Source organism: Cnephaeus nilssonii (genome assembly GCF_951640355.1).
Source record: "Cnephaeus nilssonii genome assembly, chromosome: 19".
Lineage (NCBI taxonomy): Eukaryota > Metazoa > Chordata > Mammalia > Chiroptera > Vespertilionidae > Cnephaeus > Cnephaeus nilssonii.
This window is the reverse complement of record NC_137090.1, coordinates 13,733,639-13,760,272: the sequence shown is the minus strand read 5'-3', so window position 1 is coordinate 13,760,272 and position 26,634 is coordinate 13,733,639. Positions and strand designations below refer to the sequence as shown.

Below are 26,634 nucleotides of genomic sequence, written 5' to 3'. Positions count from 1 at the left end.
TGGCGAAGGGAAGGGTGGGCTCGGCGAGGGGAACGGATGGAGCGAACCCCCGCTGTGTGGGGGTCCTGCCCCAGGCAGGCCCGCTGCACCCCTCCTCCCCCCTCCGCCCCACTCACTGATGGCCGCGATGAACTGGCGGAAGTGCGAGAAGGGGAAGAGGGGCTCGGGCAGCTCTCGAAAGAAGAGCTTCAGGGCGCCGGTGATCACGTGCACGTCCTCCCAGCGTCCGTCCTCCAGGTCCAGACGCTCATCTGCAGCAAGGGAAGAAGAGGGGGTGAGCGCCCCTTCGTGCCATGCCTCCGGGCCTGGGCAGGGCTGCGGGCGAGCCTCACCGTGGTCCACCTTGTAGCGCAGCTTCTGGATGGTGGCCAGGTTTCCACTGATGCGGTACAGCCCGTCGATGTCCAGCCCTGGAGAGAGGAGGCGCTGAGCCCGGGTTTCGCGGGACGGGGCTCAAGCCCCTGCTACGGTTCCGTGGAAGGAGCTCCCGGTCCTTTTCTCTCGACCCTGCGCCCACCCAGGGGCCTCCGAGGCTGTCAGACGCCCTGAGTGCGCCCTCCTCCGACCCTGCCCCCGCGGACTGCGGTACGTACCGCGGGCCTCGACGGCGCGGATGCACTGCTGCACGAAGCGCGGCACCGGGCTCCTCTCGCGCTCACACAGCGCGGCCAGCGCGCAGCCGAACACCTGGTCTGGGGGAGAGGCAGGTCAGCGCGCCCTCCCCTGCGTGGGCCACCGGCGGCCCGCTCGCTCTCCAGGCCCCTCCGGTACCTTTGATGTAGCCCTTCTCCCGCAGCGTCTGCAGCGTGGGCCTCTTGAGTAGGAACTTGCGGAGCTTCTGCCGGACCTTGCTCAAGTCGCTCTCCGGGACCCCAGGGCTCAGGACAGGAGCGGCTGCCGCAGGGAATGCAAGGGCGTGTCAGTCGGTGGCGCCCGGGGGGCCCAGCAGGCCCCATCTGGGTCACCACCCCCTCCAAAAGATTCCCTTCACCCCACTCCCACACCCCCCACCCCTCCATCCCCTCCATCCCGGCGCACACCTGCTCCAGGCCGGGCCTCATCCTCCCGCCAGCTTCCCAGGCGCTCGCTGGACCCGAAGTCCACACTGCTGTTCTCGCTTTCCTCCTCCGGAGGCAGGTCTGCAGACTAGAACCACATAGCCTCAGAGGCAGGGCCTGGGCCCGCTGGCCTGGTGACCCCCGACCCCACAAAATTCACCCTTCCCTTAACCAGGATATTCCTCTCATCTCCACCATGGAAGCTCTGAACATTCACCTTCCTTAGCTGCATGAAGCTCTCTAGGTGTTGGGAGACAGACCTCCTGTTCTGCCCTACCCATGTCCCAGTTCCTGCCCCCCACTCCTTCCATATTTTTCTCAGCAACTCTGTACACTCCAGTAGGTCAGGATTCCTCAGTATGTGGCTCCCAGTTCTGAGCTTGCAGTTCTAGCTGGGGCCTGAGCCAACAACCACACCAGAATCACCTCCCTGGATCTGGATTCCTGCCTCTAGTGATACAGCCAGATGCCGCACCCAGTGTTGGGTCCTAGGGAATTTCAGAAAGCCCCAGGTTGTTTCCAGGTGAATCGCTGTCGGAGGGGGACTGTCCCATCTCTACTTATGCCATTGATATTTGAACCTAAAAATGGAAGACTCTTCCATTCAACCCTTAACAATTTCATCTTCATTCCAGCCTGAGGCTATTTCTCAGATATGTTCTTTTCGTTCTATGCCCCTTAAAATGGGACAGTGCTCTAGGATGTGCCTCCACCCCTCAATGAAGAATCCTCCTGCAGGGCCAGCCTCAGAGGCTGCTTCATATAAGTAAGAAAGGCTGTTTCTTCAGCAGCCCTCTTGCCATCCAGTCATGGGGGGGGGGGGGCACTACCCACGGGTGCCATGGAGCTCCCAGTGCCTGAGTAGAGGACCCCACCCACAGTGGGCACAGCTGCCCTGCCTACCAGTTCCTGGATGCCCTGGGCGATGGCCTTGTGCCAGGTGCTGATGATGGCCTCCGAGTCGTGCTGGATTAGGTACTCTGAGCCATCTCGGCTCCGCAGCTGGAGAGACACAAGTCATGACAGCGTTTTGTCCCCCAGAGACCCCTCCTACTTCTCATCACCGTCCAAGGCCAAGGACTGGGGAACTCAGCTCCTGGAGAGGAAACTGCCGAGTCCATGATGCCAGAAATACTGTGGATGGATCCCTAAGGTGGGGGCAACTTGAGCTTGGATCCCTGAGAATTCCAGACCCAACTCCCCCCCAGGTCCCCCTTCTTGGGACTTGACTAGTTTGAGTCCCAAGCCATCAGTAAGCCCCCTTTCTTTCTCTCTACCCCCCACAACTCACCTCCAGCACATTCTTCTTGCTGGATTTGTCTTTGGGGGCCCAGGCAAGAGAGGCCCCCTTCAGCTTCACCGTGTACTCGGGGATAGAGAGCTTAGGAGGCTGCCTCTGTGGGAGAGGGAAGGAGAGAGCCTTCAACTTGGACAGGCCTGCCACAGTACCCTGACTCCAGTTCACCAGGCTCCCTCCGCTCTAGTGACAGGATGGGGTCCCAGCTCTGGGAGAAGGGGGCCCAAGGGATTCTGGAACCCAGAGATCCTGGAACTTCTTAGCCACAGAGCCTGAGGGCTGGTGGGTCCTTTGCTGCCTGCCCTCCCAGGAGAGGAAAGGAGAAAAGTGTGCAGCCCCCATCCCTGCAAACAGGGCACCTAGTCCCCAGCTGCCGGCCCAGGAGGCTGGAGCTGTCGGCCCTCAAGGACAGCGCCCCGTGCCCAGTGGCTGCAGGTGCTTGTCCTGGGGTCAATCTGCTGTTGTCTTTGCCAAAGGCCTAGCTCGCAGGACATTTATGTTCCTCTGTCTCAGAACTGGCCTTTGACAAGACACATCAGGGAAAGACCCACAGGAGTCAGGAGTAGACGGGGTGATCCCTGCCTTCGCGGCCCGGGCCTCACCAGGCCAACTGCAGCTGAGGTCTTGGAGTCCTTGAAGAACGTCAGGACGCCACCCTCCAGAACTGTCCAGGAGGTACTCCAGTGCTTCTTCCTGGGGGGGGGGGGGGGGGGGATGGGGAAGGGGGGGGGTGGCAGAGCTTGGAGTTGGCCCTGGGCTGAGGCCTCCTTCCCACCCCCGGGAGCAGGACACAGAGCTTAAGAACACAGCTTGGGGCCCGGCCAGAGTGGCTCAATGGTTGAGCGTCAACCTCTGAACCAGGAGGTCATGGTTCGATTCCTTATCAGGGCACATGCTCAATCCCCAGTGGGGGGCATGCAGGAGGCTGCCAATCAATGATTCTCTCTCATCATTGATGTTCCTCTCTCTCTCTCTCTCCCTCTTCTTCCTCTCTGAAATGAATAAAAATGTATTTTTTAAAAGATCACAGCTTGGGAAAACCGGTTTGGCTCAGTGGATAGAGCGTCGGCCTGCGGACTCAAGGGTCCCAGGTTCGATTCCGGTCAAGGGCATGTACCTTGGTTGTGGGCACATCCCCAGTAGGGGGTGTGCAGGAGGCAGCTGATCGATGTTTCTCTCTCATCGATGTTTCTAACTCTCTATCCCTCTCTCTTCCTCTCTGTAAAAAATCAATAAAAGATCACAGCTTGGGAACACCCAACTGTTAGAGGTGGACTCCCTTTATCTCTCCGTGCCTCGGTGTCCTCACAGGACCTCTTATGAAGTTGCTACGAGGATTAACAGAGCCTGGCATAGGGGAAGTGCTCAGTGAATGTGGGGGCAGAAGGGCTCTCACCGGACCCGCTTTCCCTTGTCCACTGTCATAGTGCGATGGAGCACGCCCGCCTTGTCCAGGGTCTTGATCTTAGAGAAAGAAGGGGAAAGAGGAGGCAGTGAAGGATGTGAGCCATGGTGGGCCCAGGCTAGTCTCCCCCTCGGCCAGCAATGCTCCACAGACTGGGCCTGGACCTCCACTGAACCCTCTTTGCTGCTGCTGATGGTGGGGTACCTGGTCCCACAGCAGCAGCAGCAGCAGCAATAAAGATTTCCTCCCAGCTCCCAATCTCACCCACCTCTGGGCCTGGGATGACCCAGATCCAGGCTCATTGAGCCCAGGCTAGTGCTGGGGCTTATGGGGGAGACATGCCTGGCCCAGTTCCAGATCCCAGGACCTCCAGAACTCCCCTATTTCTTCTGTGGGGTCCTACCAGGGCCTGCATGCCCCTTCCCTTACCTTCTCCTCCGGAGGGCTGGCCTCGGCTGGGGTCTCACTGTCTTGGCTGGATTTGAGGATGCTTCGAGGGGCAGGAATTGGGATCTGGGGAGAAAGACACTGTCATATGTAAACCCTCCCTCTCTCCTTTGGACTCTCCCTTCCCAGTCGGTTACCTGGGGCAGATCCCACCGAACAGAGGAGTCTTTGGGGTTGTAGAAGTAGGGCTTCCCATGGTCCTCCAGCTTCACCCACTGTGAAGGGGAGAGGGAAGGTCAGGGCTGCCAGTGGCCTCAAGAGAGGAACAGAAAAGGTTCCCTCTAACCAGAGCCCAACATAGGCCCAAGGAGTCTGGAGGGAAGGTGCAGGTGACACAGTGTCCGAGGCTGGTGTGGAGCCAGAGCAGGAGCTGAAGTTCAGTGTTAAGGGGAGCTACTAGTGAGGAAGGGCTGGAGGTGTGCCCCGAGGCTCTCTGGGCCCACCTGTTCCCCTACCTGCTCTTGGGTAAACTGGTTGGTGTAGAGTGTCTGCCCCTCCGGGTCCACGTGGCATGACCAACCGGGAGGCGTGACAAACGGAGAGGCGGGCCCGGGCTCACTGAGGGAGCCCGAAGAGCAATAGTCCTCCTCGGGGTAACTGGTCAGTACCTCAGGGTAGTCCGTCTCAGGGGTGGGAGGCTACAGGGAGTAAAAGACTGGGTCAGAGATCCCTCAGAGCCAGCCCATCCACCACCGGCCAGGCCCGCCCCTCATCCCAAGTTCCCAGGGCTGTGGGGAGGAGGAGGTGTCAGAGGCCTAGGAGCCAGCCCCGCCCACCCAGCTCAGGCCCCGCCCCTCATCCCAAGTTCCCAGGGCTGTGGGGAGGAGGAGGGGTCAGAGGCCTAGGAGCCAGCCCCGCCCACCTAGATCAGGCCCCGCCCCTCACCCCAAGTTCCCAGGATTGTGGGGAGAGAAGGGGTCAGAGGCCTAGGAGCCAGCCCCGCCCACCCAGCTCAGGCCACGCCCCTCACCCCAAGTTCCCAGGATTGTGGGGAGAGAAGGGGTCAGAGGCCTAGGAGCCAGCCCCGCCCACCCAGCTCAGGCCACGCCCCTCACCCCAAGTTCCCAGGATTGTGGGGAGAGAAGGGGTCAGAGCCTAGGAGCCAGCCCCGCCCACCCAGCTCAGGCCACGCCCCTCACCCCAAGTTCCCAGGATTGTGGGGAGAGAAGGGGTCAGAGGCCTAGGAGCCAGCCCCGCCCACCCAGCTCAGGCCACGCCCCTCACCCCAAGTTCCCAGGATTGTGGGGAGAGAAGGGGTCAGAGCCTAGGAGCCAGCCCCGCCCACCCAGCTCAGGCCACGCCCCTCACCCCAAGTTCCCAGGGCTGTGGGGAGGAGGAGGGGTCAGAGGCCTAGGAGCCAGCCCCGCCCACCCAGCTCAGGCCCCGCCCCTCATCCCAAGTTCCCAGGGCTGTGGGGAGGAGGAGGGGTCAGAGGCCTAGGAGCCAGCCCCGCCCACCTAGATCAGGCCCCGCCCCTCACCCCAAGTTCCCAGGATTGTGGGGAGAGAAGGGGTCAGAGCCTAGGAGCCAGCCCCGCCCACCCAGCTCAGGCCACGCCCCTCACCCCAAGTTCCCAGGGCTGTGGGGAGGAGGAGGGGTCAGAGGCCTAGGAGCCAGCCCCGCCCACCCAGCTCAGGCCCCGCCCCTCATCCCAAGTTCCCAGGGCTGTGGGGAGGAGGAGGGGTCAGAGGCCTAGGAGCCAGCCCCGCCCACCTAGATCAGGCCCCGCCCCTCACCCCAAGTTCCCAGGATTGTGGGGAGAGAAGGGGTCAGAGGCCTAGGAGCCAGCCCCGCCCACCCAGCTCAGGCCACGCCCCTCACCCCAAGTTCCCAGGATTGTGGGGAGAGAAGGGGTCAGAGCCTAGGAGCCAGCCCCGCCCACCCAGCTCAGGCCACGCCCCTCACCCCAAGTTCCCAGGATTGTGGGGAGAGGAGGGGTCAGAGCCTAGGAGCCAGCCCCGCCCACCCAGCTCAGGCCCCGCCCCTCACCCTCTGGTCCTTGGGGCTGTCCGGGCTCAGGCCTGGCTGCATCTTCAGCGCGTCGTGGTCCTCCTGGTCCTCGGGCTCCTCGGACTCCTCCTCCCAGACCGTGTCGCCCGTCACCGGGTTGTAGAAGAACACCCTGCGGCTCTCCTCATCCCAGTACTGACCCCACTCAGTCTCGAGGCTCTCGTGGCTGCCCACCGAGGACAGGGAGTTGGCCGGGCTGGTGGCGCCTTCCGCAGCCTCGAAAGGCGAGTCCCAGGTGGTCACGCCCGTGTCCGGGTTGTAGTAGTAGGGCCGCCCGGTGTCCGCGTCCGTGTGTGTCTCCCACACCTGGCCGGGCCGGCGGGCCGCGGCGGCGACCGGCGAAGTGGCCGGAGGCTGTCTCTCTATGTTCGCGTACACGGGCTCTGGGGCTTCGTCCACCTGCGCAGGGAGGAGGAGACAGGTCAGCTGCGGTCACACTTGCCACCTGGGCAGCCTTCAGCAAGTCACCGTACCTCCCTGCCTCAGTTCCCCCGGCTGTGAAATAGCTGCCCCGCCGCTCTGGAAACTGTAGTGAAGAGAGAATGAGGAAATGTTCCTGAAAGTGCTTTGTAACGTATGAAATGCCCCGGATAAGGTGGGGCAATGCCAGGAATTATTTATTAATAAAATATTGATAACCGAATTCTCCCAGCTGGGCACTCACAGAGGAGAACCAAAGGTTGGGCAGAAACAGAGAAATGGCCTGGGACCCACCCCTTCCCTGTCCCATTCGGGTCCTATGGGACCAGGGTCTTGCTGCACTCTACATCCCGCCCTTCTCCTGGCCAGGTGCCCTCTGGGGCCAGAATCAGCACTGCCTCTGGATTTGGGACTAGAATCTCCTGGATGTGGGGTTTGCAGGCCTCTGAATCGACTCCAGACTTGGAAAACACAGAGGACAGCCAGATGGGAGGGAGGAAGGAGGGGCAGCCCTGGCCGGTTTGGCTCAGTGGATAGAGCATCAGCCTGTGGACCAAAGGGTCCCGTCAAGGGCGAGTACCTCGGTTGCAGGCTCCTCCCTGGCCCAGGCCCTGGTCAGGGCTCATGTAGGAGGCAACCAATCGATGTGTTACTTTCACCTCGCTACTTCTCTCAGTCTTCCCCTCCCCACTCTCCCTAAAAACCAATGGAAAAATATCCTCGGGTGAGAATTAACAACAACAACAACACAAAAGAAAAGGAGGAGGAGGGGCAAAGAAAGGTGAACCCCTCCTACCCCCAAAGGAAAGTGAGGTGGGCTAGAGGATTCAGTCACACAGAAGATAAGCCTGGTTATGTTTAACACCTCAAGGCTGCCTGCAGCCTGGCAGGGCAAAGTCTAAGCCTTTAACAGGCCACCAGAGGCAGCCCATCACCTGCCATCACCTTATTTCCTGCCCCTCCTGGCTCCTGAGCTTGAACTTTAAGCTCCTGTAGCACCGCCCCCACCCTCTCTGCTGTGTCTCCTATAGGCCTCAGCTCATTCACAGCCTGCCCAGGCCCCTCCCCACCCCTTTCCCACCTGGCTGACTCCTAGTCCCTTAGGACTCAGCTCAGGTGTCAGGTTCAAGACCTTTCCCAAGATTTCCCCTGTGCCCACCACAGCCTTGTACCCTCAGCCCATCAGAGGGGTAGATAGCTACCCTCTCAAACCCCAGGCAGCAGAATAGCACAAGGAGATTAATACTGTTTTCTAAGAATACAAAATGCTGCAAGGGAAAGATTTCAAGATGATAAACTTAGCACAATTCCAATATTGTGTTTTTAGAAACAGAGGTGTAATTATAGGGATTGGATTTGTTTTGTTTAGTTTTTTTCTCTAAGCTTTTAATCCTCACCCAAGGATATGTTTAGAAAGAGGAAGGGGGGTGGGGAGAAAGAAACATGATGTGAGAGAGAAACATTTACTGGTTGCCTCCACCATGTGCCCTGACCCGAGATCAAAGCTGAAACCCAGGTATGTGCCTTGACCAGAAATCAAACCAGCAACCTTTTGGTGTCTGCCATACACTGTATGGGATGACGCTCCCACCAACAGAGCCACCTGGCCAGGGCCAATAAACTTAACATCTATTTTTTAATATGTATTTTTTATTTTAGAGATGAAGAGAGAGGGGGAGAGAGAGATAGAAACATCAATGATGAGAGAGAATCATTGCTTGGCTGCCTCCTGCACGACCCCCACTGGGAATTGAGCCTGCAACTCGGGCATGTGCCCTGACTGAGAACTGAACTGTGACCTCCTGGCTCATGGGTCAATGCTCAACCATTGAGCCACATCCTCTGGGCTAACCCCCTTTTTTTTTTAAGTCATAGAAGTTTCTCTGTTGTCATGAGACCTTCACTAAGCTATAAACGCCTCAAGAGGGGAAGCATGTCCTGCTCACGGTGGCCTCTCCCTGAGCCTTAGGTGCCTACAAAAATACTCATCTGTCCAGCAGAGCTCTGCCTACCCTGCACCAGGCATGGTTTGAGGCACTAGGAATGCAGCAGTGAAGAAATGGGCCCAAACCCCTGCCTTGGCAGCCTGCACACGTGTGCAAATGGTGGGGGGAAGCAGGGTGATGTAAAATGCACAGCATGTCATGTCAATGATGATGACTGCTAACAGAAGAACAAAACCACTGCCAAGGAATGGGGTGTGGCAGTTGTACACAGGGTGGCAGGCCCCAGGCATGTAGGGGGCAGGGAGAGCTGGGTGCAGCAGTCCGTCCCTCCTCCCCCTCCCCTACCAGCTCCTGCGTGGCTGAGATGACCCTCCACCCCACTTCTCTTTTCTCTCCACTCACAACAGCCCTTTTGTGGCATCTTGTATTCCAACCACACCAGCCCCCAAACACAAAGGCACCCTCCTACCTCCGTGCCTTTGCCCCAGCCACGCCCTCAGCCTGGAACTCCCGGCTCTTTCCCTGCCCGCCCAAATCCGGCTCCTCCACGGAGCTCCGCTCACAGGCCTCACTGGGCGAGGCTTTCTCCGTCCAGAGAAAAGTCTAACCTGCTGTCACTCTGCTCTGTTGGGGCCTGATGGCACGCTGCCTTGGTGGTCGGTTCGTTGTCCCCCCATCTACCTCCCTTCTCTGCCCCTAAAGGCATGAGTTTCTTAAGAGCAAGACTCAGGGACTGTAACTGACATGGTCACCCCGCACTAGGTGGTCCAATGCAGATCCACCCAAAGCACTTCCTGCTTGAGTACACAGGTCATTTCCATACCAGACTTCAGCAACAAACACACACCTGACACTGCAGGAGAGACCGGGATTAGCAAGAACTTCCTGGAAACGAGGGTTCAAGCAAAGGAACAGGAGACTCCTTGGGATGACAGGATGGAGGCAGCAGAGGAAGGTGAACCACCAGACACACCTGCTATGCACCCCAGCTAACCCCGGGACACGGGCTGGAAGGGCGCATGGGCAGTGGACCCGCCAAGGAGGGAGCCAGGCTCTTTGGAGCAGGGATCTCCACCTGGCTAGGCTGCTGCCCTTGGCTCTGAGTCCATGGGGAGCCTCAGGCTGGTCGAGCTGATGGGAATCTTGCACAAGGAACACTCCCAGCAGGTACAGAGGAGACCTGGGCGGTACAAGTTCCGGCCTCCAGCATGACCGGGCTGTCATGAGGAAGAGAAGATGCAGAATCATACTGTGGGGCTCCAGACTGCAGATCGGAGGTTAAATGAGGGCAAGGCAGTGTCCCTTTGAAGGGGGCACCTTGTCTGGATGGGGGCTGCCCCAGGAGGTCGTGAGAGGCCTTCACTGGAGGTGAGCAAGCAGAGCCCCCCCCCCCCGCCCCCAGTTGTAGGGATGTGGCAGTCCTGTGGCCCCTTCAAACTCTAGAACCGTGGTCGGCAAACTGCGGCTCTCGAGCCACATGCGGCTCTTTGGCCCCTTGAGTGTGGCTCTTCCACAAAATACCATGGCCTGGGCGAGTCTATTTTGAAGAAGTAGCATTAGAAGAAATTTCAATCGTTGTACTGTTGATACTTGGCTCTGTTGACTAATGAGTTTGCCGACCACTGCTCTAGAACTCTACAGAGCTCCCAGTGCTAAGACGGAGGTACTTTCCTTTCCTGGCAGAGCCTCAGTCTGGATCAGGCCAGCTCCTGGAGGCCAGGTGGGCCAGTCCCTCCATGCGCCCTGGCCTTCCAGGGGGAGCTCGCCCGGGTTAGCGCAGGGCCTGCCATCCCCACCCCCAACTCCCAGAGGCCCAGACAAGACCCAGATGCAGCCTGGCTAGGGCACCAGGGCTCTCGGGGCCCAGTCACAGTCATCAGAGACACAGGGACACCTAGGGGGAAAGAGGAAGTGTCCTCCCACCTCAGGCTAGAGGACGGAGCTGAGAGGGGCCCAGTTCTCACCACACTCAGTTTCCCAGCCCCCAGCTCCTCGTGTCTTCAATTCCCACCCACCAGCAGGGAGCAGGCCTGCCTCTCTTCCCCCAGCTGATCACCTCTCAGCCCCTCTCGGACGGGCAAGGCCTCGGGAAGGAAAGAGGAAAGAAGGGAGGATTCCCAAGCTCCGTGAGACTCCCTGCTCCGAACCCCAGCTCCCCCCAGTTCCTGACAGGGCCGGGGATGGAGGTCCACTACTGGCCCCTTGCCTCCATAGGACCGTCTGCTGCCCCCATCGGAGGCCAAGTTCAGTCCCCCAATGCCAAGTTCCCCTACCTGCACCCGGAGGGCCCGGCTCTGCCTCCTGGTCAGTTTGGCAATCACGTCCACCATCCTGTCCCCTCTGAGCTGCTGGGATGGAGCCCTGGGAAGCTTTGGGGGTGGAGCCACGGGGCACAACCCCAGGCTGGCACAGGGCAATAGGGAAACAAGAAGTTGCCTTGAGATGGTGGGAGGCTGAGCCTCCAGCCCATTTCCTGTCAGGGCTGCGGAAGTGCTGCATGAGGCAGGCTGCCTGGGGCAGGGTGTGTGTGTGTGTGTGTGTGTGTGTGTGTGTGTGTGTGTGTGTATTGGGGCGGGGGGGAGAGCCATGGGAGAGAATGGGGAGATTTTTATGTGGCCAGGGACATGACTGGCTGCCTCGCTCAGCTCTGATTACTGATGAGTCTGACTCCTAGGCCCAGACGCAGCCACTGGGCAGGCTCCACAGAGGACGCATGGGAGCACTGGGTGGGGGAGGGGGGCTTCACAGATGGGGACAAGCCTGGGGGCAGCTGGTGCTGGGGCCTGAGCTGGCAAAGACAGGACAGTGAGTGACCATCAACTCCCTCAAGGCCCCGGGGGGGTGTGATGGGAAAGAGGAAGCTTTGCTCGGGTGGGTGTCTCAAAGAGGAAGGGGGAGGGGCAGATGTGGTATCAGAAGAAGCCGGTCTCTGGATGGGTTTCTAGCCACGTGGAGGGCAGGAAGGATTTTGACCACACCACCATCTACCCGCCTGACCGCCTTGGTCTGCCTCCGTGAGGCATGTGCCACCTCCGCCGCGTGTCCACATACACAAACAAGCATGTCTGGTCTCACCCCCACTCTCCAAACCCTGGAGAAGGGGACTGGAACCGCTCCAGAGCCCTGGCCTAGGAGCTTCCTCCTGGCCTGTCCGCCCTTGACCCTCTCATGCACAGCGGACACAGCACGTCCCGGTGAGAAGCAGCAGCCCCTCCTCCCACCCCTTGGGGACCATTTTGTTTTCACTAATCCCCTCAGGGGAGCTTCCTCCCCAACCCCAAGTGCCAGGCCGAACCCTGCCCACCCACCTGCCCGCCTTAAGGCTGTCCCATAGGGGCTGTTCGGGTCCCAGTTTAGGCTCTGACCCCCACCCTCCCACCCTGGATCCCAGACTACCCATCTCTTTTTATTTTATTTTTTAACATTTTTTATTGTTTTTTTACAGGGAGGAAGGGAGATGGATAGAGTTAGAAACATCGATGAGAGAGAAACATCGATCAGCTGCCTCCTGCACACTCCCCACTGGGGATGTGCCCGCAACCAAGGTACATGCTGTTGACCGGAATCGAACCTGGGACCCTTGAGTCTGCAGGCCGACGCTCTATCCACTGAGCCAAACCGGTTAGGGCACTTCCCATCCCTTATTCTTCCATTTCAGTCATCTTCCTGCCCCCAGACCGGGCTCTCCCTTCTCCCATGTTCCCCAGCCCCTCCTCCCCTGCACCCACAATGGGCCCAGCACAGAGACACCCAAGTAAACCATGCACGGATGGGTTTGGGCTCTAGGACACTTGGGGAACCACATCCAGAGCAAGTCTGGGGTCTATGCTCTGCTCCACCCCAAAAGCTCCCGGACAGGCTCCTGTGCCCCGACTCAGAGCCCCAGAAGTGGACTAATCCCTTCCCGAGAGCCTCAAGTCCTCACATGCGTCACACACATGACACACTACAGTACCCCACCCTGGGGGCCAGGGAACACACACACACACACACACACACACACACACACACACACACACACGACAGGTCAACAAGAGTTATGGAGCCACGCCCAGGAGATGGAAACAGCTGTAAATTCCAGAGCAGCCAGAAACTCTGAGCCACCAGGGAGGGGCTGGGGTCGGGGAGGGGAGGGGAGAGAGCAGAGGAGGGCAGGAGTGGGAACCACGGCCTTCGGCTCTGCCCTGCAGGTGGACTTGGGAAGCAGGGTGTCCATGTGGCAGGAGCCTGGAGTGACAGTATAAGGGGCTGGGACCACACAAAAGGTAGCCAGAGCTCCACCTGCTGCTTTCCCACGGTATGAGGCCTGGCCTGCATGCCGGGGTCTCCCAGCGAGCGGGCCCTGGCCCCACACCACAGCGACTTGCCAAACCCTCACAGCTCTGGCTGCTCTTGATGATGGGGGTTGGCTCCTCAGGCCTCTTGCCTGGGCTTCTCCTCCCCCAGCAAGAAAAGGTGATGATCACATGGTTCCCCAGTGGGGTCCTCTCTCCTCAACCACACCCTCAAGCCTTGAGAGGTGCGTGGTGGGGGAGGGGACAGAACAAGCCAACTGCACATCATCCATCTCTCCAGCCCTCTGTGCTCACCCCTCTCCAAAACCCTCACAAGAGGGTTGGGGCAACTAGAGCAGGTGCAACCAGAAAATCCCATCAGGCCTCTGGGGCTAGAGGCAAAAGAAATACCCACAAACCCTCGACTTGGTGCGGGGGGAGGCAGGGAACAGGACCTCCTCTGCTGACTCTGAGCCTGTTCTGTCGTTCTGTGTCATCTGGGCTGAGCGGAGGGAGCGTGAGAATGATTGTGACCTTTTCCTCTGGAAGCTTAGCCGAGTGCACAGAACTGTCCCTCCCCTGAGCACACCTGCTCCAGAACAGAGTCCGGCCTCACTCAGTATCCACCCCAGCTCCACCTCCGTGCAGGAGGGAGGCTGGGTCACCCGCAGGATCTGGGTCCTCAAGCCTCAGAACACCAGGGGATCCACGTAAGCCCGAGAGTCTGATGTCACCCGTCTGGGCAGGGGCCTGGGCCATGCATGTGGTGTCAAGGCCCAGAGGGCTCAGTGGACTCTTATCACATGCAGGTAGCATGAGATTCCAAACACAATGGCCCGAGGTGAGGCTTTCCTCTGGGGTTTGGGGCAGAAGCGTCATTCCATTCAAAGGAAAGAGGGGTGGAGCCGGAGTCCAGAAACTTGTGTGTTCTCTGCCTCGGCTTCTCTCTGGACAAACTCTTAAATCTCTGGGCCTCCATTTCTTTCTTTCTTTCTTTTCTATGATTATTAATCCTCACCTGAGGATATTTTTCCATTGATTTTTAGAGAGAGTAGAAGGGAGGGGGAGAGACAGAGAGAGAGAGAAACATTGATGTGAGAGAGACACATGGATGGGTTGCCTCCCGCACACACCCCAACAGGGGCTGGGGATGGAGCCTGCAATCGGGCCTCGGTTTCTTTATCCAGAGATTGGGCTGTCGTTCTCTCCCCGCTCACAGGGCTGGTTTCTGTGAAACAGCCAAGCAGCAGCCTGAGTTCCCACATCCACCAGGGCATGGGAAAGAGAGCAGGGCTCTGTCCCCCACTTCTGCTTTTCTGGCTTTGGGTGTTTTTTTTTTTTTGTGTGTGTGTTTTTTTAAAATATATATTTTATTGATTTTTTACAGAGAGGAAGGGAGAGGGTTATAGAGTTAGAAACACCGATCAGCTGCCTCCTGCACCCCCCTACTGGGGATGTGCCTGCAACCAAGGTACATGCCCGTGACCGGAATCGAACCTGGGACCCTTCAGTCCGCAGGCCGACGCTCTACCCACTGAGCCAAACCGGCTAGGGCTGGCTTTGGGTTTTGATTGCGCGCCCTTGGCTCTGAGTCTTTGGGTGGCTCCATGGGGCTGCCTGCTTAGCCTGCTCCTGGGGTGGAGCCTGCTCCTGGGGTGGAGCCCCCTCCTGGCTCACAGTCCCTGTGCTCTGAGTAAGGCTGGGAGCTCTCCCGCTACTAAGCTAGGAGGAGTCACCAATGGTTTGTCAAGGAAGTTGTCAAGCAAAGGCGGTGGCTATGTCAGTCTCAGGGGGTGGAAAGCTGTGGTGGGGGTGGTCACCTGCCCACCCCCTCAGACGTATCTGAACCTGTACCCACCATGCCTTCTCCCTCCCCTAATGGGGAGCTCAGGGTCCTCCTGTCCCAGCCAACCCAATGCCCAGCCAACCTCATTGCCTCTCACTTGCTCAAAAGCTGCCTCACCTCAAATCTCCAACCCTTCCACCTTTGTCTCTTTGGCATTTCAGCAAATTCAAGGTCTCTCCATCTTTTTTTTTTTTTTTAATTGATTTTTTTATAGAGGGAGGAAGGAAGAGGGATAGAGATAGAAACATTGATGGGAGAGAAACATCATCATTCAGCTGCTTCCTGCACGTGACCCACAAGGGATCGGGCTCAAAACCCCTGGCATATGCCCTGACTGGGAATCGAACCAGTGGCCTCTTGGTTCCTGGCTTGACGCTCAACCCCCTGAGCTAAACCGGCCGGGCAAGGTCTCTCCATCTTGAAAAGAGAAAGAATGTCTTTGGACCCAACTTTCCCTTCCTCTTTTTCAAAGCCAACTTCTCGAAGTGGTGTGTGTGCCCCCCTGTCTCGCCGTCCACTCACTCAACACCCAGCCCACTGCTCAGGCCTCCCACAACTTCCTTGAGGACAAATCTGGTCCTTGTCTGGCCTGACTCTCCCTGGAACTTAGTCCTCACAATCCTCTCCCTCCCGTACTGCCTAGGACATGGCCTCTCGGTCAGCTTTCTCTTCCTCTATCTGCTACTTCTCAGCTCTCGGGCCCACGCTCGTCTTCCTCTGCCATCTCCTCGGTGCTTTGGTGTCTCATCTTTGCTTCTCACTCCACTGCCCTGGGAAAGCGCAACTGACCTCATTAGGTTAACAACTCACAACTGCGTCCCCAGGTTCAGCAATCCAACCTGGATGTCCCTGACACACTGAAAAGCTACCTGCCTCAGCCTGAGTGCGTCTCCACCCGCCTCGAGCTCCCCATCTCGGCATCACCTCTGTTGCTCAAACAGAGATATAGAATCATCCTTGATTCCTGCTTCCCCTGGATGATCTGTCCCTGAGCCCGGGTGACCTGGCCTGCCTAAGCCTCTCAGACCTACCGCCCTGAGGTAACACAGGGGTCAGAGGAACACGGGGCACCGCCACAGGGAAGCCAACATTCCAGCTTAAAATAGACATTCTGCAGGGCAACCGGTCTGGTCTCTTTCACAAGTCCCTGTCAGGGCAGAAGGAAAGGGACGGGGTTGTCAAGAGAGACTTATGAGACAATCAAATGCAAGGGATGGCCCTTGACTGGATCCTGGTTCAAACCAAGTGGCTGGGAGGGACTTGCTTTAGCTAATGGGGGACACTTAACTATGGCCTGGATCTTATAGAGTAATTGTTAAATCTAGGTCATATGTATAGATGTTTTCATTTTAATATTCTTTTTGCTCTTTTGTATGTTTGAAAATTTTCATAATAAAAAGGGGGGGGAAAAAAAACCTTAATTTTTTTTTTTTTTACTCTTCCACACCCTAAGTGTTACTACTCTACGAGGTATTCATTATTTTTTATCTGGAGACAGACTGGCCCTTCCAGTTCTTCCTTCCTCCAATCTAACATAGACAAAGGAATTTCTCTCCCTTTAAGATACAGCTCTGGGGCCCAAGAGTTCTGGGAACACGGCAGCTTAAACACACCTTGTTTCTCCTCTTCTCCAACGGCTATGCTCTACTGCCCAAGCCAAGCAGGGGCTGGGGCAGCTGGGTGGGCAGGACTGGCTAGCACAGGTCAGAGTGTCTGAGACCTGGGAAACTCCAGGGCAGACTGGGCCCCCCATGAGACTTTAGGGTGAAGGCAGAGTAACCGTTGTACCAAACCCCCAGGAGCTGATGGGGAGCCAAGCAGGTGGGCTAAACACTCTCTGCCCTTGCCCAGCCGGCATGGCTCAGTGGTTGAGCGTCGACCTATGAACCAGGAGGTCACGGTTTGATTCCCAGTCAGGGCACATGCCCAGATTGTGGGCTCGATTCCCAGTGTGGGGCGTGCAGGAGACAGCCTATCAATGATTCTCTCTCATCAATGATGTTTCTCTCTCTCCCTCTCCCTTCCTCTCTGAAATCAATAAAAATATATTTAAGAAACAAACAAAAAAGCCCCCACTCTCTGCCCTTAAGGCTGGGAGCACGGAGGAGGCGGGGACAGGCAGAATTCCTGCTGGTATCTTGGACTGCAGGGGCCAGCAGAACCCTCACTCCTAGAGACCATCTCCTGTCGGAAACGGACTATTGTCCCCATGGGCAGAGAGGTGTGGACAAGGGACCCGGAAGGCTGGTTAACCTTGGAAGCTCTGAAAGGTCAGAGCCAATCACTCCCTGTCTAGTTGAGACAAGGGTAGCTAAAGCAACTTCCACCTGTCAATCTTTTTTTTTTTTAAATATATTTTATTGATTTTTTCACATAGAGGAAGGGAGAGGGATAGAGAGTTAGAAACATTGATCAGCTGCCTCCCGCACACCCCCCACTGAGGACGTGCCCGCAACCAAGGTACACGCCCTTGACCGGAATCGAACCTGGGACCCTTCAGTTTGCAGGCCGACGCTCCATCCACTGAGCCAAACCGGCTAGGGCCCACCTGTCAATCTTATGTAAATCCTTGCTGATTGGCTATTACTGGAATTGCCTGCCTCTATGGGTGGATCCCAAACCTTAATAAAAGGGGTAGCAAGGCCGGAGCGGGGCGTAGTCCTCTCTTGGGCTTCCGCCTGGCCGCCATTTCCCAAATTAATACTTTTCTAGTCTCTTTCATTTGTGTACGGCCTCCTCCAGAACCCGAACCCTGAACCTGAACCCTGAACCCCGCGGGACATGAAAGGGGTTCCCACAACCACCCCTTCTCCTCTTTAGGCCCCTGCAGTCCAAGATTGACAGCTCCACCCCAGTCCTGGAGAGCAAACACACATAAAATCCACTCCTCCCACAGCCCAGCGGCTGGAGAAAAGGGACAAACAGGACCACCAACCCAGCCACTGCTCTCAGACCCCAATAAGCCTGGGGCCCAGGACGTGCTAGAGATGCCTCGCGAATCGTGGTGGAAAGAGGAACTTGTTGATCAGAGGTGATGGGGGCAACTGGATGGCCAACCAGAAAAAAATAATTAAAGGCGGGCCTACATCTCACTCTGTTCACTCAGATATTACCCACCCCCACCGCCAAAGGATCAAAGATGTAGATTTGATAAGTGAAACAATAAAAACACTCAGAGGGAAACATGAGCAAAATCCTATATTTTAAAAAGGCCTCTGTGCCCTGGCCGGTATTCGTAGTGGTTAGAGCGTTGTCCTGTGCACCAAATGGCCAAGGGTTCGATTCCTGGTCAAGGGCATATACCTGGGTTGCAGGTTCAATCCCCAGCCTCGGTCGGGGTGCATGCAGGAGGCAACCAAGCGATGTGTCTCTCTCACATCAATGTGTTTTTCCCCCTCTTTCTTCCCTCTCCCTCCCATCCACTCTCTCTAAAAATCAATGGGGGAAAATATCCTCAGGTGAGGATTAACAGCAACAAAAAAAAGGCCTTCATAATAAAATAAGTGATTTACATATTTCTTATATAAATGTATTTTAAGAAAACTAGTGTTGCTAAAAATATCACTGGCAAAGTAGAGAGGCAAACTTGGAGGGTTGATTACAACTCATGTCAGAGATAAAGGGCTATTTTTCCTAATATAGAAAAACTTCCTCAAAATCAGTAAGGAAAAGACCAAGAACTCAACAGAAAAATGGGCAAAAGATATGAACAAATCATTTGCAGAAAACAACAACGATCCTTAAATATATGGAAATGCATATTCAAACTACCTTAAGATAATATTTTATAGCATTGTTCATAATAGGCAAAGATTGGACACAAACCAAGTGTTCATCAACAGTGGTGCTGCTAAATGAATTGTGATACATCCTGACAATGAAAACCCACAAGGCTATAAGGAAGGAGCCGGATACTCTCTATATACAATCTCCAAGATAACATTGTTATACCAAAAAGGCAAGAAATAAACAAGATGTAGGACCATGTGTACTGCCTACTACCTTTGTTTTTTATTGATTTCAGAGAGGAAGGGAGAGGGAGAGAGAGATAGAAATATCAATGATGAGAGAGATATTTTTACTCTTCTTGACCACTGGGGATCAAGCCAACAAGCTAGGCATGTGCCCTTGACCGGAATCGAACCCGGGACCCTTCAGTCCACAGGCTGACTCTCTATCCATTGAGCCAAACCGGCTAGGGCTGCCTACTACCTTTGTGTAAGGCAGACAGAAAATTAAGTAAGCAATTGTATGTTCATACTAGTTTGTATTTGTATAAAGAAAATCTAGGTCCAACTGGCATGGCGGTTGACCCTTGACCTAGGAACCAGGAAGTCATGGTTGGATTCCAGGTTGGGGCACATGCCTGGGTTGCGGGCTCAATCCCCAGTGTGGGGTGTGCAGGAGGCAGTTGATCAATGATTCTCTCTCATCGTTGATGTTTCTATCTTTCTCTCCCTTTCCTTTCCTCTCCGAAATAAAAAAATTAAAAAAAATAAATAAAAGGAAAAAGAAAACCTGGGCATAGAGAAAGAATTAATAAAAGCGGTGATGTTGGAGCTGATGGAGAACAGAGCATGGAAGCAGGGGAGCGTGTGAGAGTTTTTATTATATACTTTAAAATATTGCTTTGATTTTTTAAAAACTATGTATGTATAGTACTGGTTTTTAAAAAAATTGAGGCTATCAATAAGAGAGGCTGGAAAATACAATTACAACTTGAACAAAAAACAAGAACACACAGGGAGATTCAAGTAAAGCCCCAAAGGAAAAAATAAAAAGGCCTACTCTAGAACTTAAAATATGAACTGGGCACTCTTGAGACTCAAATCTGTGGCCTGGAAGATCAAGCAGAGGAATATCTTAAGCCTCAGGGCAGAAGTACATGGAGACAGAAATTAAGAGGGAAAAGATAAGAAACTGGGAGGATCCAGCCAGGAGAACGAACAGGCAAATACAAGAAAAAGTAAAAGAAACAATAATCATGCTACAAATAGATTTCTCTAAGCTGAAAAAAGGCCCGAGTCTGCAGGCTGACAGGCTCGTGTGAGTTCCAGATGGAAGTGCTGAGAATAGGAATCCCCATGGCTGCACATTCTATAGAGTCCGCCTGGTTAGGAACCCCAGGGAAAAGCAGAAGCCACAGACGAATTGGAAAGTGTAGGAGGACAACAAATCAACAGGAGGAGAAAAGGGGAATCAATAGCAACCTGATTGGACGACAAAAGAAAACCACAAGGTAAAATAAACCATAATAAAATCAAGTGCAGTGCTTCAGCTGTTAAACTAAATGTGAACAGACTGAGTTACACCATTAAAAGACATAGTTAGCTTGGGTTTAAAAACATAGTCATATGATAGTTATCTACAAGAAATACACTTTTAAAAAATGTGATAATGGTTGAAAATAAAAGGATACTAAAGATACCAGCAAATGAAAAAAAAAGAACTGAAATAAAAAGAAAGATTGGCCACCATATTAATAACAGAAAGGTAGAATTTCAGGTTAATAATACAAAATAATGATATAAAGGCACAATTTGTGATAACAGAATAGTCAAAATCTATATGCTCTCAATAACACCATAGTTAAATATAAAAAGCAAAAACTATTAAAAATACAAGAAGAACTCTATAGAGAAAAGTTGAATGCGAGACTTAATTAATAAACCTTTATCAGAATTAGAATAAAGGATAAAAAATAAGAAGTACACAAAGGAAATGCCAATTTGAATAGTATAATCAATAAACTAGATTTGATCCATATGGAACCTTAACTAGAAAATATCATTAACTTGGCCACAAAGAAATCCATGAATACATTTAAAAACGGGATTTCATAAATCTAAAAAACAACAACAACCAAAAACACAAGGGCTTTCCTAGTTAAATAGGAAATAATCAAAATTAATTGGAGAACTAGTGGGAAATTTGCAAATACCAATTCTGATGGATGAGAAGAAAAAGTCGGCCAGGTCCAGAGGGTTTCACAGAGGAAGCTGGATTCCCCTCTGACATCCATTTCCTGGCCAGGAGGTAATCCTGGGCTTCCCTCTGGTGTGGGGGCAGGGAGGTGGTGGCTCCTCCAAAGTGCTCGCCACCCCGGTACCTTATAGGCGCAATCACCACACTAGATCGTAACTATCCATTTGCTTGGCAATAGTTCCTCCCGGACGGTAAGCTACCTGAGGACAGGGACCACGCCTTATTTTTCACTGCCTCCCAGTGCACAGGACAGCACTTGCCATTCCCTGAATCAACGAATACGGTGACAAATTACATATCATTGTCGGCACACCAGCATGTCCCGATGTCTATAAAACCCCCAACACACAGGAAAGCAGAATGGAGGGAAAGAAACCAAAATGCTAACAGTCATCAGACTGACATTTCCCCCAATTAGCCAAATATTTGTACGAGGGTTAAACTATTTTTGTAGGGGGAACAGTAATTTACCAGGTGGTGTCGGAGACGAAGGGTGATGCTGAGAGCACCTGGAGGCAGCCCCTCTGCCACCTCTGCTTCCTCTCTTGGGCTCAAGGCAATGCCAGCCCCCAGGACAGACACTGAGGTCTAGACAGACCCCAGCCCCGCTCAGCTGTATGCCTCATGGTGGACCGGCACCACCAGATCCCTGGCCTGGCCTGAACAGAGGGGCCTGCAGGCCTGTCTGCCTAGGCAGCAGCTCTGGAAATCCCCTGGACACCACAATCCTTTCACAATTTGGAAACAGAGTCTCCGAATTTAAGCAAGAGCCCCTGTGCCCCTGAGACCCAGCCTTGGTACAGCCCCATTTCCCTCCGCACCAACCAACATCAACCGTCTCCTCACTCCCCAGCACTCGAGCGTGGAACCCTGACCACATTCTGATCATCAGAAACCCCGGTCCTGATGATGGATTTTCCATGCCCAGGACCTGGCACTCAGGGCTGACATTCAGTCCCGATTTCCCGGCTCCTCCCACTGCTGGACACAGATCCAGGAAGAACAGAGAAAATAGATCTAGAGGGAGGCCAGCTGCTGGGGCTCAAGAAGGAAGTGGGAAGACAGGTGATCCCGGGGCCAAAGGGAGGTGAAGAGGCCCAGGCTGGGGGAGAGAGCCCAGGGGGCAAAGGGGCTGTTACCAGCCTACACACAGGGGGAGAGGGGCTCCTTTCAGCCTGTGAGCTGTGGGTGGGGAGGGCTTTCCGGGTCAGGAATGTGGGAGAAGGAAGGGACAGAGCTACCCAACAACCTGCTCTTTCACAAGCCAGGACGCAGCATGGGCAGCGGGGATCCTGGGTCAGCCTGGGGCTGCAGGTGAGTCATGAGGGTAAAAGGTCAGGTCAAGTGTGAACAAACCAGTTGGGCCACCCAGGTCAACTGCCCTTGCCAGAGGATAGGGAGAGCTGTTGAGAGGAGGGAGTACAGACAAGGGGACTCACCGGACCTTCCTCTTGGCTCAGCGCCCTGCTCGGACCAGCCTCCCTTTCCTAAAGGCTGCCTGGCTGGCCCAAGGGGATCTGCCCAAGGCCAGTTCTTTTGTTTCCATCACAGCTGCCTGGGCTGCCCTCGGAGTTTGCCCTGGGGAGTGGGTGCTAGCCTGGGATCCCGAGAGGAGGGCAGGGCACCTCGCCGCTGTCGGTCACGGGGTGGGCTTTAGCATGGTGCAGGGGAAGACCGGTGGGACCCGGGAGGCAGGGGAGAGAGTGGGAAAACCGCCCTCCGCCCCAACGTCCAACTCCATTTGGAGTTGAAGGGTCACTCACAGTTCCTGGCAGAGGAGGGCGAAACCAGGGCCCTGGGGCTTCTTCCAGTCCAGGCCGCCTGCTCAGGTGAGGTGCCTCCTGGGCTGTTTGCATAAGCAGCCTCAGAGGCCAGGGCTGTAACTCTTTCCTCCCTGTGGCCAATGCCCAGGCAGCAGGGGCGGGCTAGTCCAGATGGCCAGCCTGGGCGGGGATGGTGACCTCACCCTGAAATCCCTGAGTCAGAAGGCCCCCTGGCCCAGGGGTGGGCCCCAAGCCACAGAGGAGGAGTCTCAGGTCCCTCCCTCCCCAGACTCCCCTGGGCTCCTGGAGCACCTGGGGGGGTGAGGGGGCAGCGTGCTCCAGCTTGCCTCCCCTGTCCTCCATCTCTTCCCCCCTCAGAAGCGGGTGCTTCGCCCTCTCCTGGTTCCTCTCATTTTCCTACTACGCCCTCAGCTGCAGAATCGAGGGGAGGGTTTAGGGTTCATGCCTCCTTCCCTGCTGCCTGCGTCCACGACGGGGCTGGGCACGTCCAGGGCACGCCCTCTGTACCTTCGGCTTGTACCATCCTTGCTGAGGGGAACAGGGTGGCCAGGCCTGAAGGCCACGCAGCGGAGACTGAGCCTGGTGGCCAGAGTGGGGTTTGGGGTCAGGAGGCCCGGCGCGGACCTGAATGCTGCCACCTCCTGGCTGTGTGCCTTCCAGCCAGTCACTGAGACGCTCTGAACTTCTATTTGTGCTCTGCCTTCTGCGCTGCTGGGCGGGGGAGCCTTTGAATGAGAGCCCACGGGACCATGTGGTACCCTACCAGGCTTGGTGTCCCCAGTGGCCAGCACGGTGGCCAGCAGACACCAGGTGCTCGTTGAGTGACTGGTGAGTGACAAGGCTGTAAAATGCTGTAGAGTGTATGTAGAGGCTCTTCTCATCTGGGGAGGGGGGTGGTCCCTGCCTCTGCCGACTGCCCTGCCCTCCACACCACCCCCTTCCCAGTGGCCCATCGACTGGATGCTGTTTCCCACCCTCTTCAACGACTCCATGCCGTCTCCATCTTCACATCCTTGCCGCTCCTCCCCCTTTGCACTGGGCCCTGCCTCACATCCTTTCTCCTGGGGACCCCATCTCATCCACTGCCCCCTCACCATCCGCAGCCTCCCCCTCTCCCAGCTCCTGCCCATTCACTTAGGTTCGGGGAAGTCTCCACCCTTGACCTGCACCTGCCTCTGGCCACACAGCGTCTCTCCCTTCCCTGCCAAGCTTCTGAGAGTTGTCTACACTCTCCGTCCGTATCCTCCCCTTCAATCCTCTGACCCTCTGGCTTCAGCAATCCCCTTGGCCAGTTCCTGATAAGGTGGCCACTGACGTCTGGTGGCTACTTCCGATGCATGTTTAATGGCCTTTATCTAACTTCCCCTTTCTTCTGGCCACTTCTCCTCAGCTTTGAGCCAACACTCTCCTGCGTCTCCTCCTGTTCCTTGATGGTTTCTTCCTCTCAGGCTCTCCTCTCTTCCCTTGGTCTGTCACCCAGACATGGCAGCCCCAGGGCTGTCTCAGCACTCCTGTCCCCATGCCCCCTCTCTCCACACCCAGGGCTCCAACATCACATGCTGAACGCCTTCTCCCGGGGCCGCAGACCTCCCTAGCCCACTGCCTCCTGGGCCCAGCCCAGCGGGCCAGAGTGGTTCAGCCTCATTCCTCCACTCCTCTCCTGCCTGTCACCCCCTCCCACCCCCAGTGTGCCAACTGTGATTCCCCCCCCCCCTCAGCCCAAGGGCTACCGAGTCCCGCTGAGTCCACCTCCCGAGTCTCCTGTCATCATGGAGTGTCCAGGAGACCATGAAGGTCGTCCTCCATTCTCGAAGCCCCTGCCACAGGGGTCTTTTCTCAAACCCACGCCCTTTTCTTCTGAGAGCCTTCCCAGGCTGCAGGATAAAGCCCGGATTCCTGGTGAGAGCCCAGGAGGCCCGCGGGGGCAGGCACTCCCCACTGCTCACCCCAGCCCCCATTCCTGAGCCCAGCTGCACAGTGGGGTGGGGCCTTGATGTCCCACCTCCACCTCTGCCCAGGCACCTGAGCGTGGCTGGATCACAGACATCCTGTGCCATGCTGGCCAGGGCCTCTGTCCCCTCCTGACATCCTCCTGCCCCCGATGCTGGGCCCCGGGGGCCGGGCCTCAGTCACCTTTGGGTCTGAGGGCGCACTGCTGGTTGGCAGGTTCCGTCCGTGCGTGCTTAGCGGGTGAGTAAACGGAGGGAAGGGCAGCCAGCACCTGCTTCTCCCGTCTCTTCCCAGAAGAAAACAGGCCGGCTCACCTTTCAGGAAATTCCTTCTCTAAATGCTGCCTCGCACAGCTAAGAGCAGAGTGGCATTTCCTTTCCAGGGGACAACCGCCTCCCCGCCCCGCCCCCCTCCCTGGAGAGTGTGGGGGATGGGGCGTCAGGGAGACCCACAGCTGACCCTGGAAGAAAGCAGGGTCACAGAGAGCCTGGTTTACACCCGCCACACAAGGAGGAAACGGAGCCAGAGATGCTAAGCGACTTGCCGAGGTCACACCGTGAATTAGGGCCAGAAGTGGGGCCGGGCAGAGTCTCTTTGCCAATAACCGGGTCTCTGGCAGATGCACCACCACCCCCCTCTCCACTATACCACTGCCACTGCTGGGAGCCTGGGGGCGGAGGGGCAAAGATGCCACTCCGCAGTGACTGTGGCTGCCCGGGTAATTTCTCAGGAGGAGCCCGAATGTAGGGTCTTCCCCCGCTCCTTCCACCCTGGCCCAGAGCTCTGGGGTGGTGTCCCTGGGCAGCCCTGCAGAGCCCGGGCTCAGGGGAAAGGAGCTGCGGCTCCTCGTCCCTAGGCAATACACTGCACACGCTCGGGGCCCGGGTCTGTGCGGGACGCGGGGGTGCAGAGGGACACACAGACACCCCACTATCACCAGGACACAGAATGTGGAGGCTCAGGAGTGCGCCGCTAGGAGTCTGCCCAGGAAACGGAGGGGCGCCGGGAGACGAAGCGCTGGCATCCAGCCATCTATCCCACAGAAACTGGCTGGCAGGCAAGAGCGCCGGGCACCAGGGTCCCTCCGCTCCCCCACCCTATCCCCCCTGCATCCCACCAGCGGGCAGGGCCCGTTCCCTACACGCCGGATGCTGTTCTGCACGCTGGCCACAAGGGGGCGGGCTGCCCCCCTGCAGAAACCCGAGCGTGGGCGGCGCGGCCCAGGAGGAAAGGATACTCAGTGGGACGGTGGCCGGTCTTAGGTGGACTGCCTACTACGTGCCAGGCGCGTCCAAGCCTCACCTCGTTGGAAGCTGTCAACAACCTTAATCCCCAGGTATTGTTCTACATTACACACCATAACACTGGGGCTGGAGGATGACTCGGGGGGCGGTGACTCAGCGGAATCAAAATCTGTAGTGGCAAATCCTGAGCTCCCTGCGCTGTAACCACGTGGGGTGGAAGAGATACCCAGCAGCTTGCTTATGCGGACGGTGCTTCCTTCCTCTGGGCATCCCAGACTCAGTCCTGGGACTTGGCAGGGATCAATGTTTATTGAAATTACATCAACTACAAAGAAACTATAGCCTCATAAGTTTCAAGGGTCATCCAGCCATCTCCCCTCCACCCCCTCCTCCCTTTAGGCTAAGAGGCAAACGGAGACCCCCAGAGGCAGCGAATTGACCACCATCGCACAGCTGGCGGCAGACGTCTGCGCATTCCCCTCCCCTCCCCTCCCCTCCCTGAAAAGTTCCTAAGTTCAAGAAGTCATGCCGTGGGCAGATTTCTGCGGATGTAAGAGTTTTTAAAACGTGCTGTTTTCGATTTCCCCAATTAACATAACTAGAATCTGAAGCGAAAAAGAAAGAAAAAGCCACTATGACTGGACTTCTTCCTGAAACAAACCCATTATTATTTTTTTTTTTTAAAGAGGGAACTGAAATGTTGGAAGCAGCCAAAAAGGGAAGCAGCCTCCTGACTTTCATATCCATTATCTTGTCTGACACACACACACACCCACCCCCACCCCCACTCCCACCCCCACCCCCACCCCCACCCCCACCCCCACTCCCACCCCCACCCCCACCCCCACCCCCACCCCCACCCCCAGCTCCTGTGAGAAAGGCCAGGCAGGTAGAGCCGGCGCAGGCCCACATGCCCCTGTTTCATGCCGGATGCGTTTCTGGGCGGTTGGGATTTCAGAATGACAACG

General features: G+C 56.1%; 1 protein-coding gene and 1 long non-coding RNA gene across 6 annotated transcripts in view; one reads left to right on the top strand and one right to left on the bottom strand.

The window, feature by feature from the left end:
• The window catches only part of ARHGAP27 (Rho GTPase activating protein 27), a 32,739-nt gene that overhangs the window by 1,862 nt on the left and 4,243 nt on the right, over positions 1-26,634 (bottom strand). For 3 of the 5 annotated variants that reach the window (XM_079797336.1, XM_079797335.1, XM_079797337.1), the window contains exons 4-16: positions 6,197-6,616; positions 4,663-4,845; positions 4,345-4,422; positions 4,190-4,273; positions 3,752-3,819; positions 2,958-3,048; positions 2,350-2,454; positions 1,962-2,060; positions 1,041-1,146; positions 772-894; positions 594-692; positions 333-410; positions 117-251 (exon numbers count right to left, since the gene is read on the bottom strand). In XM_079797336.1, the coding sequence (XP_079653462.1) occupies positions 117-251; positions 333-410; positions 594-692; positions 772-894; positions 1,041-1,146; positions 1,962-2,060; positions 2,350-2,454; positions 2,958-3,048; positions 3,752-3,819; positions 4,190-4,273; positions 4,345-4,422; positions 4,663-4,845; positions 6,197-6,616 (1,669 nt within the window). Of the gene's footprint in view, positions 1-116; positions 252-332; positions 411-593; positions 693-771; positions 895-1,040; positions 1,147-1,961; positions 2,061-2,349; positions 2,455-2,957; positions 3,049-3,751; positions 3,820-4,189; positions 4,274-4,344; positions 4,423-4,662; positions 4,846-6,196; positions 6,617-10,856; positions 11,263-22,451; positions 23,441-26,634 lie in introns of those variants that run through there. The other 2 variants (XM_079797339.1, XM_079797338.1) reach the window with 2 other exon arrangements.
• LOC307114684 lies at positions 24,626-26,341 on the top strand. The gene is made up of 2 exons (XR_013815031.1): positions 24,626-25,763; positions 26,072-26,341. It is a non-coding gene; the product is annotated as an uncharacterized lncRNA (long non-coding RNA).